Here is an 11,724-nt window from a genome sequence, read left to right as displayed (position 1 = left end):
CAGCCTAAGCGCCTATCACACTGGGCACTTTTTCCTCCGACCTCCTACCTCCGACCTCCGATTTCAGGCGGTACCGCCGACACCTGCTAGCACACTCGCTTGTTTACATCCTACCTCCAGCTCCAGCAGCAATGGCCAACCTGTTCCAGCTACTGCCCTCCAACTCGAGTAATATTGTCGTCGCAGCACTGCTATACGAGCGATTTCATCTTCAAGACAAGAAGAAGAAACGGGCGTGGAGACGGCAGTGGCTTGCAAGGATAGAGAGCCATGTGAGTTTGTTATTGTTTGGTTCCCCGCGAAGTCAATTGAAAGCCTATGTTCTTACACCATAAAGTTGTGTTTTGTTTGTAATACTGTCTATTTATGTTCCATATGTTACTCCAAAATGTGCAATAAATACATTAACCATGGCAAATAGTTTATTTTTTTCAGTAATGTTTACAGGATGTCATTTGACTCTGTAGGGACATGGGATGGAGCACGTTTAGGGAAAGACTAGTAAAGGCAACCTTGAGATATAAAGTGAGACTGGAACAAATGGAGGATGCAAGATTAGCAAGGAAAGTATACTTGTGGAGTATAAGAGATGGCAAATGGGCGAATAAATGTGGGCGAATGATAGACAGGAATGTTATGCTAAGTAGGTGGGTGTACCGACCCTTTGAAGATAGACAGAATGTGTTTGAATGGAGAATAACAAACAGAAATGGAGAGGGGTTTGAGTGGGATGTAAGAAAGTGGAAGAATGTGATAGATATGGCAGTTAAAGATGAGGGATTGAGCAAGTGGAAGAATGAGATGGAAAGAAAGGAAACTCTCGACTGGTATAGGGAGAAAGAGGCCCCAAAGTGTGAGGTGTGGTATGAGGGAAGCCTGGGAGGTGATCTTCTTTTCCGTGCTAGAGCGCAGTGTCTGGATGTGAATGCAAGGAACTATAGATGGTCTGAGTCCCGCAGCAAAGTATGCCAGATGTGTGACAGGGGTGTGGACGAGACTGTGCAGCATGTAGTGCTGGAATGTAAGAAGTATGACAGGGAGAGAACGAAGATGATGCATGTGTTTTTGAGCGAGATGGGACGTGATGTAAACGGGAGGACTGGAAGGGAGTGGATGGTGCTGCTGCTGGGGCTCAGTGGAGAGACGAGTGGACGAGTGATTGAGGCAGTGAAAGAGTTCTTGGAGGGCATGTGGCGTGAAAGATGTAGGGAATGATATCTTGCCCCGAGAACATTGACTTCCCGCATGTTTTGTTTTCTTTTCACAGGAGCTGCCGCTACAAAGGCCTGGCTGGGGAGAAATCCCGAGCCACCTGTGACATCAAGATCAAGATCAAGATCCGCCTTCCTTCGACTTTTTCCCGAATGGTACGGGCTGCAAATTTGCTCCGACAGTCGGCGGAAAAAGTGCTGGAGGTAGGCGGTACCGCCGATTTGTCGGAGGTCGGAGGAAAAAGTGCCCAGTGTGATAGGCATCAACTCATCAACAGGATCATCGCTCAGGAGGCAGAGGGCGAGATAGACCAAACAGAAATAAGAGATATTAAAAGAAAAATCTCAGAAGAAAGGCAACAGGCCCAAAAAGACAAGCTGGACCGTCTTACACCACCTGTCCACAGAAATGGGTAGAAAAATACACACAGCACGTACAGGAGGCAGGCGCCTTTAACTGGCTAACTTCATTACCAATCAGAGCAAAGGGCTTCAGCCTCAACAAACAAGAATTTGTCGACGCCATTGCTCTGAGATATGGCTGGCCGATTGAAGGACTGCCTGATCTCTGTGCATGTGGATCACCAAATGATGTCACCCACACCATGACATGTAAAAAAGGAGGCTTCGTCTGTATTCGACACGATGAAGTGAGGGATCTGACAGCCAGCATGCTCGGGGAGGTATGCCAAGACGTCACTACCGAGCCGGCACTGCTTCCCCTGGACGGCGAACACCTTCGGTACAGGACGGCCAATACCTCACAGGAGGCACGGGTTGATGTAAGTGCCCGCGGATTTTGGGTGCGCGGACAGCGGGCGTTCATGGACATCCGCATATTCGACCCGATGGCTGCATGTCACCGTGAGCTGTCCCTGCAAGCCGCCCACCACAGAAACGAGCAGGAGAAGACAAGGGCATACGGTGAAAGAATCCAACATGTGGATCAGGGCAGCTTCACCCCCCTCGTCTTCACCACATCCGGCGGGATGGGTCCCAGGGCCCAGTGCTTCTACGCACGCCCCGCGGAACTAATCTCAGAAAAGAAGCATCAGCCAAGGAGCCACGTTGTCGCCTGGATGAGGTGTCGCCTCTCGTTCTCCCTGCTCAGGTCGGCCATCCTATGTCTCAGGGGTACCAGACACTCTTGCCCAAAAGCCACCAACATCTCCAATATGGACTATGAAGCCACAGTGGTGGAGAGTGACATTAGGGTGGGTCGGGAGTGACATGAGTGGGGAGGGAGGGGGGGATCTGGACGTAATAGATGATAGGTGATTTAGTGCTAGGTAGTATTAGTGATATGGTTGGATGCCACAGTCATTAGCGAACAGAGTTGGGGCTAATGACCTCCAAGCTATGGAGCCCTCCATGATTATGTGTCGGGAAAATAAACATGGGTGGAGGTATCATTTATATAGTAGTAGTAATAGTAGTAGTAGTAGTAGTAGTAGTAGTAGTAGTAGTAGTAGTAGTAGTAGTAGTAGTAGTAGTAGTAGTAGTAGTAGTAGTAGTAGTAGTAGTAGTAGTAGTAGTAGTAGTAGTAGTAGTAGTAGTAGTAGTAGTAGTAGTAGTATATACTACTTCTGCTACTATACTATGATAGTAGTAGTAGCAGATCGTAGTAATATAGTAGTAGTAGTAGCAGAAGTAGTAGTAGTAGTAGTAGTAGATAAGAGACATCAAAAAAAGAATCTCAAAAGAAAGACAATTAACAGGCCCAAAAAGACGAGCTGGATCGTCTAACACACCACCTGTCCGCAGAATTGGGTAGAAAAATCCACATAGCACAGGAGGCAGGCGCCTCTAACTGGCTCACGTCACTACCAATAAGAGCAAAAGGCTTCAGCCTCAACAAACAAGAATTTGTCGATGCCGTTGCTCTGGGATAATATTATGGCTGGTCGATTGAGGGGCTGCCTGATCTCTGTGCATGTGGATCACCAAATGATGTCACTCATACCATGACATGTAAAAAAGGAGGCTTCGTCTGTATTCGACACGATGAGGTAAGGGATCTGACAGCCAGCATGATCGGGGAGGTATGCCAAGACGTCACTATACCGAGCCAGCACTGCTTCCCCTGGACGGCGAACACCTTCGGTACAGGACGGCCAATACCTCACATGAGGCACGGGTTGATGTTATTGCGCGCGGATTCTGGGTGCGCGGACAGCGGGCGTTCAAGGACATCCGCATATTCGATCCGATGGCTGCCTGTCACCGGGAGCTGCCCCTGGAAGCCGCCCACCACAGGAACGAAGAGCAGGAGAAGACAAGGGCATACGGTGAAAGAGTCCGACATGTGGATCAGGGCAGCTTCATCCCCCTCGTCTTCACCACATCCGGCGGGATGGGTCCCAGGGCCCGATGCTTCTACGCACAACTCGCGGAACTGATCTAAAAAAAGAAGCATCAGCCAAGGAGCCACGTTGTAGCCTGGATGAGGTGTCGCTTCATTCTCCCTGCTCAGGTCAGCCATCCTTTGTCTCAGGGGCACAAGACACTCTGGCCCAAAAGCCACCAACATCTCCAATATGGACTATGAGGCCACAGTGGTGGAGAGTGACATTAGGGTGGGTCGGAAGTGACATGAGTAGGGAAGGAAAGGGGGATCTAGACGCAATAGATGATAGGGTGTTAAGTATAGATTTAGTACTAAGTAGTATTAGTGATATGGTTGGATGCCACAGTCATTAGCGAACAGAGCTGGGGCTAATGACCTCCAAGCTATGGAGCCCTCCATGACTATGTCGGGAAAATAAACATGGGTGGAGGTATCTTTTATGTAGTAGTAAAAAAAAAGTAGTAGTAGTAGTAGTAGTTTAGTCCCAGGCCGACAGGAAAGCACTAAATAAATCGATAAAAAGTTATGAGAAAAAAACTAGGACGTGTCCAAATCGCGGCCAAAAGGCCGAAAAACAGGCTATTTTGTGACGGCTTGACGACAAACTTGGAATCGAGTTATCAATAAATCCTTCGAGTTGGTCAAACTACATTGCCAAGAGGGGCTACATGCCAAATTACAGCCTTCTAGAGGCAATAGCAATGCCACACTAGACAAAAACGGCAAAGTGTCTGGAGTTCGTCAAAATCGCTCACAAAAGGGTTTACGTTTCGAGCTCTAGCGACGAAACTACTGGGAGTAGGGAAATGTTATGCATCATATTGGAAAGCACATTGGTAGGGCTAAAGTATTTGTTAAATAAGTGTTTTGAAATTCTCAAAAAATGAGTGGGTTTCAAGGTTGGGAACTCAAAAATTGTTTTTTTCAGAGCCGTTTTTTGCGAATTTATTCGATTTTTTACCCTTTTGAGTCAGTTTTTGAGCTCGGTCGCTAGTTATAAAATATAGCCCTTTCATTTTGCCGTCGATTGATACCAAAAACATTTCTGTAGCCCCAGAAATAAGGGAGTTATGGCGATTCGCACCAAAGTGGTTGATTTTCCAAAATTCGCTGCTTAATGACAAGGGCCAAGCAAAATCAAGAGTCCGCCGTCCATTACTTGAGATGTCACTGATTAAGAGGATCAGAATGAACTCCCTCTTTAAATAATGGCATTACATTAGCATCTTTCCGGTCTGAGGGGACACGCATTGATGAAAGAGATTTTCTGAACAGTAACAACAGGGGGTAACTAATAGAAGGGGCACATCTTTTTAAAAAGACTGAAGGAATACCATCAGGGCCAGAACAAGCACGTTTTAATTGAGCCAAAATATTCTCTATTTGAAAAATGTCAAAATTATAGACAGTGAATATAAATCTATTACCACACTGCTGTAATGGATAAGGATCAAGCAAGAACTCTCTAGAAAATACGGTGGAAGAAGCCCCAACGAAATGGTTTGGCATATCTGCAGCCTCAACACACCATCCGTCCTCACTATATAACGGCCCAACTGCCGGACGCTGAACCTTCTTATGACGGAGATAAGCGTGAAAACGCTTTCCATCATGGTGACCAGCAGATACAAGAGATCTTTCATAATTAATGACAGACTGAAGGACAATCTCTTTGAATTCCAGGGATAAACGGCTAAAAACATACCACAACCTTAAGGCAATAGGAGATGATCTGACAAACACTGAACGAGCATCTTTATAGTTAAGCCATGCCTGCCTTTACGACGTTTGATATCATTAGGTAGGCTTGTGGTCCAAGGAGGCTTTAGTGAACAGGTTTCTTGGGAATAAAGCGGTGGAATGTGTTGTACAATAAACACTTAAATCTAGAATAAGACTGATCAATATCTAATCCCGTATATTTTCCTCTTTTTCTTTCGTTCTTTTTTCCCTTATTATCCAAAACTTCTGTACTGTTGTTTTTGTTTCTTCAAAATGGTTATTTTCAAATAAATATTCCCCAATAATGTCCTCCTGTGATATTTTGATTGTCTTTCTTCATTGGTGGTGGTGTTACATTGCAAAAAAAAGTAAGGTTTGCCTGATGTGTCTGTAAGCTCCACAGTGTAGCAGGAAGTGTTCTAAAAATTCTTCTTTATTTGTGTTGCATTGTGTGCACTGTGTGTTTTCATTTGTGTGTATTTCGTATTTGTACTGTTTAGTTTTAATGTGTTGCTTCGACAACGTATCAAAATTGTGGTGGCCTCATTGCATAAAAGTCTATTTCTTGGATGTCAGACTTGTATCTTCTGTAAAATGCTAGTGAGTCTTTTGTGAGTATAACATTCCTCCATTCTTGGGTGTCTTACTCTTTTATTGCTGCTACTATCTTTTGTTGTGCGATATTACGTATACTTCGGTTGTGTACCTATATTTATGTCAAGTTCTTGGAGGTATTGTTACGCCACCCCCCCACAACCAACCAACAACACCGGGCAGGCAGGCGGCGTGCTTAAGGTATGGTTCTGTGATCATATATACTTCTGGACAACCACCATCACTTAATTTCAGTCAGCGTTTGCTTACTTTAACCAAGCAGCATCAAAGATGTGATTGAATGGGTGCCACACACAACACGGGGACAAGTGTATAATTATGAGACTGCAGGAAGCGGGAAGGAAGAGGGTGTGCAAAGCTGGGTGTGTAATTCACCCACGGTTTGATCACGAGTTGGGCTCGCTGTGTGTGTGTGTGTGTGTGTGTGTGTGTGTGAACTACTACTTGACAATTAGGCTAGTCTCTAATTTACAGGTAAGATTATATAATCCTTTATCATGTGCCCTCAGCGTACTGCGTATTTTGCACAAAAGGCAAGGGTGTCTATGATAAGGGTACTATTTTTTTTTTTTTGAGAGAGAGAGAGAGAGAGAGAGAGAGAGAGAGAGAGAGAGAGAGAGAGAGAGAGAGAGAGAGAGAGAGAGAGAGAGAGAGAGAGAGAGAGAGAGGTGATTAGCTTCCTGCACCGAGGGCTGCGCTACCGAGGCCCTCAGTGCTTCTACAGTTTTGTTTATTTTTTCTAGTCAGTTTGTTCACTATGCCCACCAATGTCGGCTACAATCCTTCTTCCCTGCGAAGGTGGTGTGGCGCAAACCCTTTACTGCTGATGTGGAAGTGACAAAACTGTCCACTCTGAATATGAAGGTGCATGCCACCATGGTTAACACTTACAGAGGAAGTGCCTCCGTGATGTAGTGGTAATAATACGCCTGGCAACGAATCCACGAGCGCGAGTACGAATTCCAGCCCGGAGAATCGGCGCTGTTCATCCACTCTCGGACTGGTCAGTAAATGGTACCTGAGTAAACCTGGGTAAGATAAACAGTGGTAACCCGCATGTCACCTTTGCCCCGGAGTAGTCGTTCTAGTCCAGTGGTTCTTAACCTTTTCAGAGGCGTCGAACCCTAACGAAAACCTCCGCACAGTAGGCGAACCCCTCGAGTATGAAGAAAAAAAAATCATACAAAAATGAAGATAATGGGTTTAAAATTCGAGCATATTTGGATAATACAAAAAAATAAATTTCATTTTAATTAATACAAAAAATGAAAGAAAAACTGGCTTAAAATTCAATTGCAAAATTACAGTGTTCCGGAGAGCTTTCGCCGAACCCCTGATACTGACTCACCGAACCCCTGCGGTTCGGTCGAACCCAGGTTAAGAACCACTGCTCTAGTCAATGGAAAGGAGAGGAGCACCGAGGCCACGAGCAGCTATAGCGTTTGCTTTCAACTGTACCTTACATTTTACACCTTCCCGTGATATGATAAGTAAACACGTGTACATCTTATCTTTTGTAAGCTTCAAAAGTTTCCCACTGGAGAGAGAGAGAGAGAGAGAGAGAGAGAGAGCGGTGGGGGGGAGGGGAGGGGAGTTAATGGTGTGCACACGTAACAAACCCAAACAATAAAGCAAAGAATCTTAATATAATTTATGCTCTCTCTCTCTCTCTCTCTCTCTCTCTCTCTCTCTCTCTCTCTCTCTCTCTCTCTCTCTCTCTCTCTCTCTCTCTTTGTTTCCAACTGATAAATATATCTTCGGAATAATCTTTTATTTTCATTCTCTCTTATCATCCTCGTCTATTTTGATATCATTTACATTTGCATTCATCTAATTTACTCTTACTTATTTCCATTACTCATTTTTCATTGGGCTAAACTATCATAAGTTATTCATTTAGCTAACAGTTTTATAGCAAAATTGCAAATAAATTTAATACTATTATTTATTCTTTACATTATATTACCAAGAATGACGTTGACAAACAAAGATTATCAATAGTCGATGTAACTGTGTGTGTGTGTTTGTGTGTGTGTGTGTGTGTGTGTGTGTGAGTGTGTGTGTGTGTGTGTGTCTTGAACGACCCCAGCGCTGTAGTGGTGCAAGCGTGTTTTATAATAGTGGCTGCCGTGATGTCTGACTCTTGCTTGGTCCATGCTGCTTCCCGGAGCTAAACTTGAACAAAATCGCTGAAGTCAGGGCTGATTGAAGATTTGGGCAGCATTGGATTAATTAATTTCAAATTCATACAACTTGAATTATTACCATAGATTGAATAATCTTTACTATTTTATTGATCCTCTTTTTAACAAAGCTATCCCAAAATAAGGCAATGTTTTCGATACTTTAAATTTTCCCAGGAACAAGTTCTTGCGAAGCTCAGTGCCGTGTGTCTGTGAAGTGTAGCAAGGACAAGCTGATGTGTTGTTGATCCCTTGTTTGGCAGATCAGACTGGAAGGCGTCACAGTACGCACTCTGTAGACTGATATAATGACTGATTTTAGATGACATTAGACATGGAAAACTAAATATACAACAATGTATTATCATCTCAATGTGTCTCTAATAATATATTATACATTTATGTTAACAATAACATGAACATACATCATTCTTAATATTCTTCCACTGGTCTGATCATCATGATGGCAGATTTGAGGTGCTCCTTGTTGCGCCAGGCATGCCAGTTGATACCGATGCCAGTGCCGTCTGCCTGTATCCAGGATGGCCCATTCAGGTTGGCCCATGCGCAACGGTTGTACCACCAGCCTCCAGACTTCCAGAGTTGGGCGCAGTTGATATCCTTTGACATGTCGTTGTCTCTGTCCTTGGTAGAGAACATCATGCCATCTGCTGTAAAGTTGTCCCTTATGTTTTTCCTTGTCAGAGCGTCCCCTGCATTGCCAACATAACCTGTCACATGCAGTCGATACCCTTGAGTCTCATCGTCCAAGTAAAAGTGCTTGTATACGGCATACTTGCAGTTTCCATCGTAATCCATGAGTTCTATCCGCAGCTGGTACTGCCTCATGTTGGTCCAGGCATACAGGTTTTCCAGTCCAACCCAATACTCTCCGGCAGGGTCGCCGAAGCCTACCTTGTACTCATACCACCCGCGGTTAAAGTCAATATTTTTCACGTTACTATTGCGTCGCTGCACTATTGTCCAGCCGCCGCCATCAGTCTCCATGTCGCACATGACTGTGACAGGCCTCTTGCCCTTGTATTGAAGACTAAAAGTTTGTAGGCTGGATTCATTGATCATGTTTCCCAAGTCTGAGCAGTCAAGCGCAAACATCTTCATAAATAGACTGGTATATTCTGCCTGAGCTTGTTGTACAAAAAGTGCAAGATATTGGAATGAAGCAAAAGTCTCTTTGAATGTTTTTTTATCCACACAGTTTCCCTGTATTTGAGGCTCACTTTCTTCAGTATGATTGCAGATTATTGAAATTACCACCTCCAAGACACGAAGCTTACCCTCAGTACTATCAGCGCTAACGTCAAACGAGTCATCGAATAAATTGCGACCTCCTCTGCTGTCACCCGTCTTATTTGTTGGGCATTTTTTATTGTCGCTTATGACGAATTTTTTTTTGGCACTTTTTGGGGGGCTTTTTTTTATACTGGAGATGTCTTTATCTGTCTCAGCCGAGCCTTTGTCTTCCTTGGCAGTTTTTTTGTCCTCTGCAGAGCTTTTGTCTTCTTCGGCGTCTTTGTCTTCCTCGGCGTTTTTGTCTTCCTTGGCGCCTATGTCGTCCTCGGCTTTTATGTCTTCCTCGGCGCCTTTGTCTTCCTTGGCGTCTTTATCTTCCTTGGCGTTTTTGTCTTCCTTGGCGTCTTTGTCTTCCTTGGCGTTTTTGTCTTCGTTTGTGTTTTCTTTGTCCTTGGCAGATTTTTTGTCTTTTTCGTCTTCCTTGTCAGTAACTTCGTCCCCTTCAGCAGCGTTTTTGTCTTCCTCTGTAGCACCACCGTCCTTCTCCTCAGCGTCTTTGCCTTCAGAGTCTCCGTCGGTTTTTTTGTCGTCTTTATCACTCTCCTTGGGAGGCGCATTGTATCTATTGCTGCCTCTGCCCGTCAGCGTCCCGTCACTCTCATAGCCTCTCACCACATGGCGCCGGACGCTATAGCCGGGATCCTCCTCTGACTTCTTGTTGGTGAATAATAATGCCGTGCTGACCCCAGTCAATAGGATCACAACCAACAGCGGCCATTGTACACTGGCCATATCAGATGTATGGTGATCCGAATTAACAGGCTAACACTTCCCGGTTGTCTTCGGAAGGGTAAGGAGTAAGAAAGGATAAGCGGCAGGAGCACGGTGACTTGCCGGCCTCACTGACAAGTCAACTAAAGATTATTGGCCCCAAGGCACGCACGGTGCATGATCCACTCCTCGCCTCCCACGTCCAGCCGGTGGACTCGCCCCGACTGTTTCTATTACAGAAACACCTAACATACACAACTTGCGAAATCTTCGTCCTATTCGAGGACCTGAGCTGACTTGCTGCCACTTGATTTCTAATTGCCTCAGGTGCTGTACGTACTTCATTCTCTTCGGTCTCAGCTTATCATCAATTTTCTTTTCTCCTTTGCTAGATCTACAGCTGTGTACAATTTCTAGCTACCTCACACGAGAGATTCTGTTTTTTTTTTTTTTAACTGATTCGTGGTCAACTCTTGGGCATTTCGTTTTCTTTTTTTTCTGTTACCTTAGATATTTTCAAAGCTTTTAAGAGAGTCTTGGATGAGTGAATGCATTCTAAATACACACATTTACTAATCATTTCTCTTTGGGGATTATCAAAGCAAGTTTCGTCTTCGGCTGATTCAATAAACGGTCAACGGTAACAAATGGTGGTGTTCAACCTATAAAGCGAGTTTCTCCTTATTCTGTAAAGTGATGAACTGATTTAGCAATGAGTTTGAGGGGGGGGGGATAAATTTTTAAATACTTTTCTTCGGTTGGAATCGAACCTGGAACCGAGAATATACGGACCAATATTCTATCCAACAACCCAAGAGGTACTCCACGGGACATGTGAATTTTTCAGCGTCTTGTCGATCCATTATATGATTTTAAATCCCAATTTTATATTAAATTATGTGCTTTCGACACTTAAGTTCACACTTGACTACTTTAAGAGAGCGTAGGCTATCCCAGTACGTAGATGCAAGGGATGATCAACTTTGCCCATGCAGGATGTCACTGCTATGAAACCAGTCTAATACGAACATATGCTTATTCTGAAACACATGATAGAGGAGGACGGGAAGAGGAGAAATATTTTTTTTTACAACTATCCTATGGCTGAGATCGAACTCAAGACCAAGAAGACGCCGTGTCAACGCTATAACCACCATCCCAAGAGGTACATTGCGGGTCGAGGGAATTTGAGAACTTTGTACCTATTTTGTCGGTCGGTCCATTACATGCATGAGCAAACATTGCTAGGAATCCATGGGCGATTTCGGCCTTGAGTAGCTAGCGCCCAGCTCTCCCTGCTTCTGGGGAAACATGAAGAAGGTAACAGTAAACTGTCACGGCTGCCCTGTGTCCGGGGTAATGGGTTTTTACCAACCACTGGCTCAAGAGCTAATGAGACGGAGAAGAGCACAGAGGCCACGCGCAGCTTAGCTTATTACTCCAACTTTACCTACTATCAACAGCAGTTACAACTTCTGGCGATATACTGTAGAATCTTCTAGGACTGAGTGTCTTTCAATGCCTCACAACTCTGTTTCTTCATATAATGGACCGTATTGGCTATACAGGCAGCGCCACACGTGGCCACTCAGTGAACTGTCAAAGCAGTACTTTCCATAGT

At 44.6% G+C, this 11,724-nt stretch overlaps 1 protein-coding gene across 1 annotated transcript; it reads right to left on the bottom strand.

The window, feature by feature from the left end:
* Positions 1-6,514: 6,514 nt before the first annotated feature.
* On the bottom strand, positions 6,515-10,323 carry LOC127001709 (angiopoietin-2-like). Its single transcript, XM_050866809.1, has 2 exons — positions 8,504-10,323; positions 6,515-8,378 (listed from the first exon to the last, which is right to left on the bottom strand). The coding sequence occupies exon 1, from the start codon at positions 10,122-10,124 to the stop codon at positions 8,511-8,513; it is 1,614 nt and encodes a 537-aa protein (XP_050722766.1). The 5' UTR covers positions 10,125-10,323; the 3' UTR covers positions 6,515-8,378; positions 8,504-8,510.
* Between the last annotated feature and the right edge of the window lie 1,401 nt (positions 10,324-11,724).

The sequence above is a fragment of the Eriocheir sinensis genome, chromosome 21 (assembly GCF_024679095.1).
Source record: "Eriocheir sinensis breed Jianghai 21 chromosome 21, ASM2467909v1, whole genome shotgun sequence".
Classification (NCBI taxonomy): Eukaryota; Metazoa; Arthropoda; class Malacostraca; order Decapoda; family Varunidae; genus Eriocheir; species Eriocheir sinensis.
This window is presented reverse-complemented; position numbering and strand designations above follow the sequence as displayed.

Excerpts from the sequence above, each read along its gene's own strand:
- LOC127001709 (XM_050866809.1), bottom strand. The coding sequence starts at position 10,124 with ATGGCCAGTGTACAATGGCCGCTGTTGGTTGTGATCCTATTGACTGGG.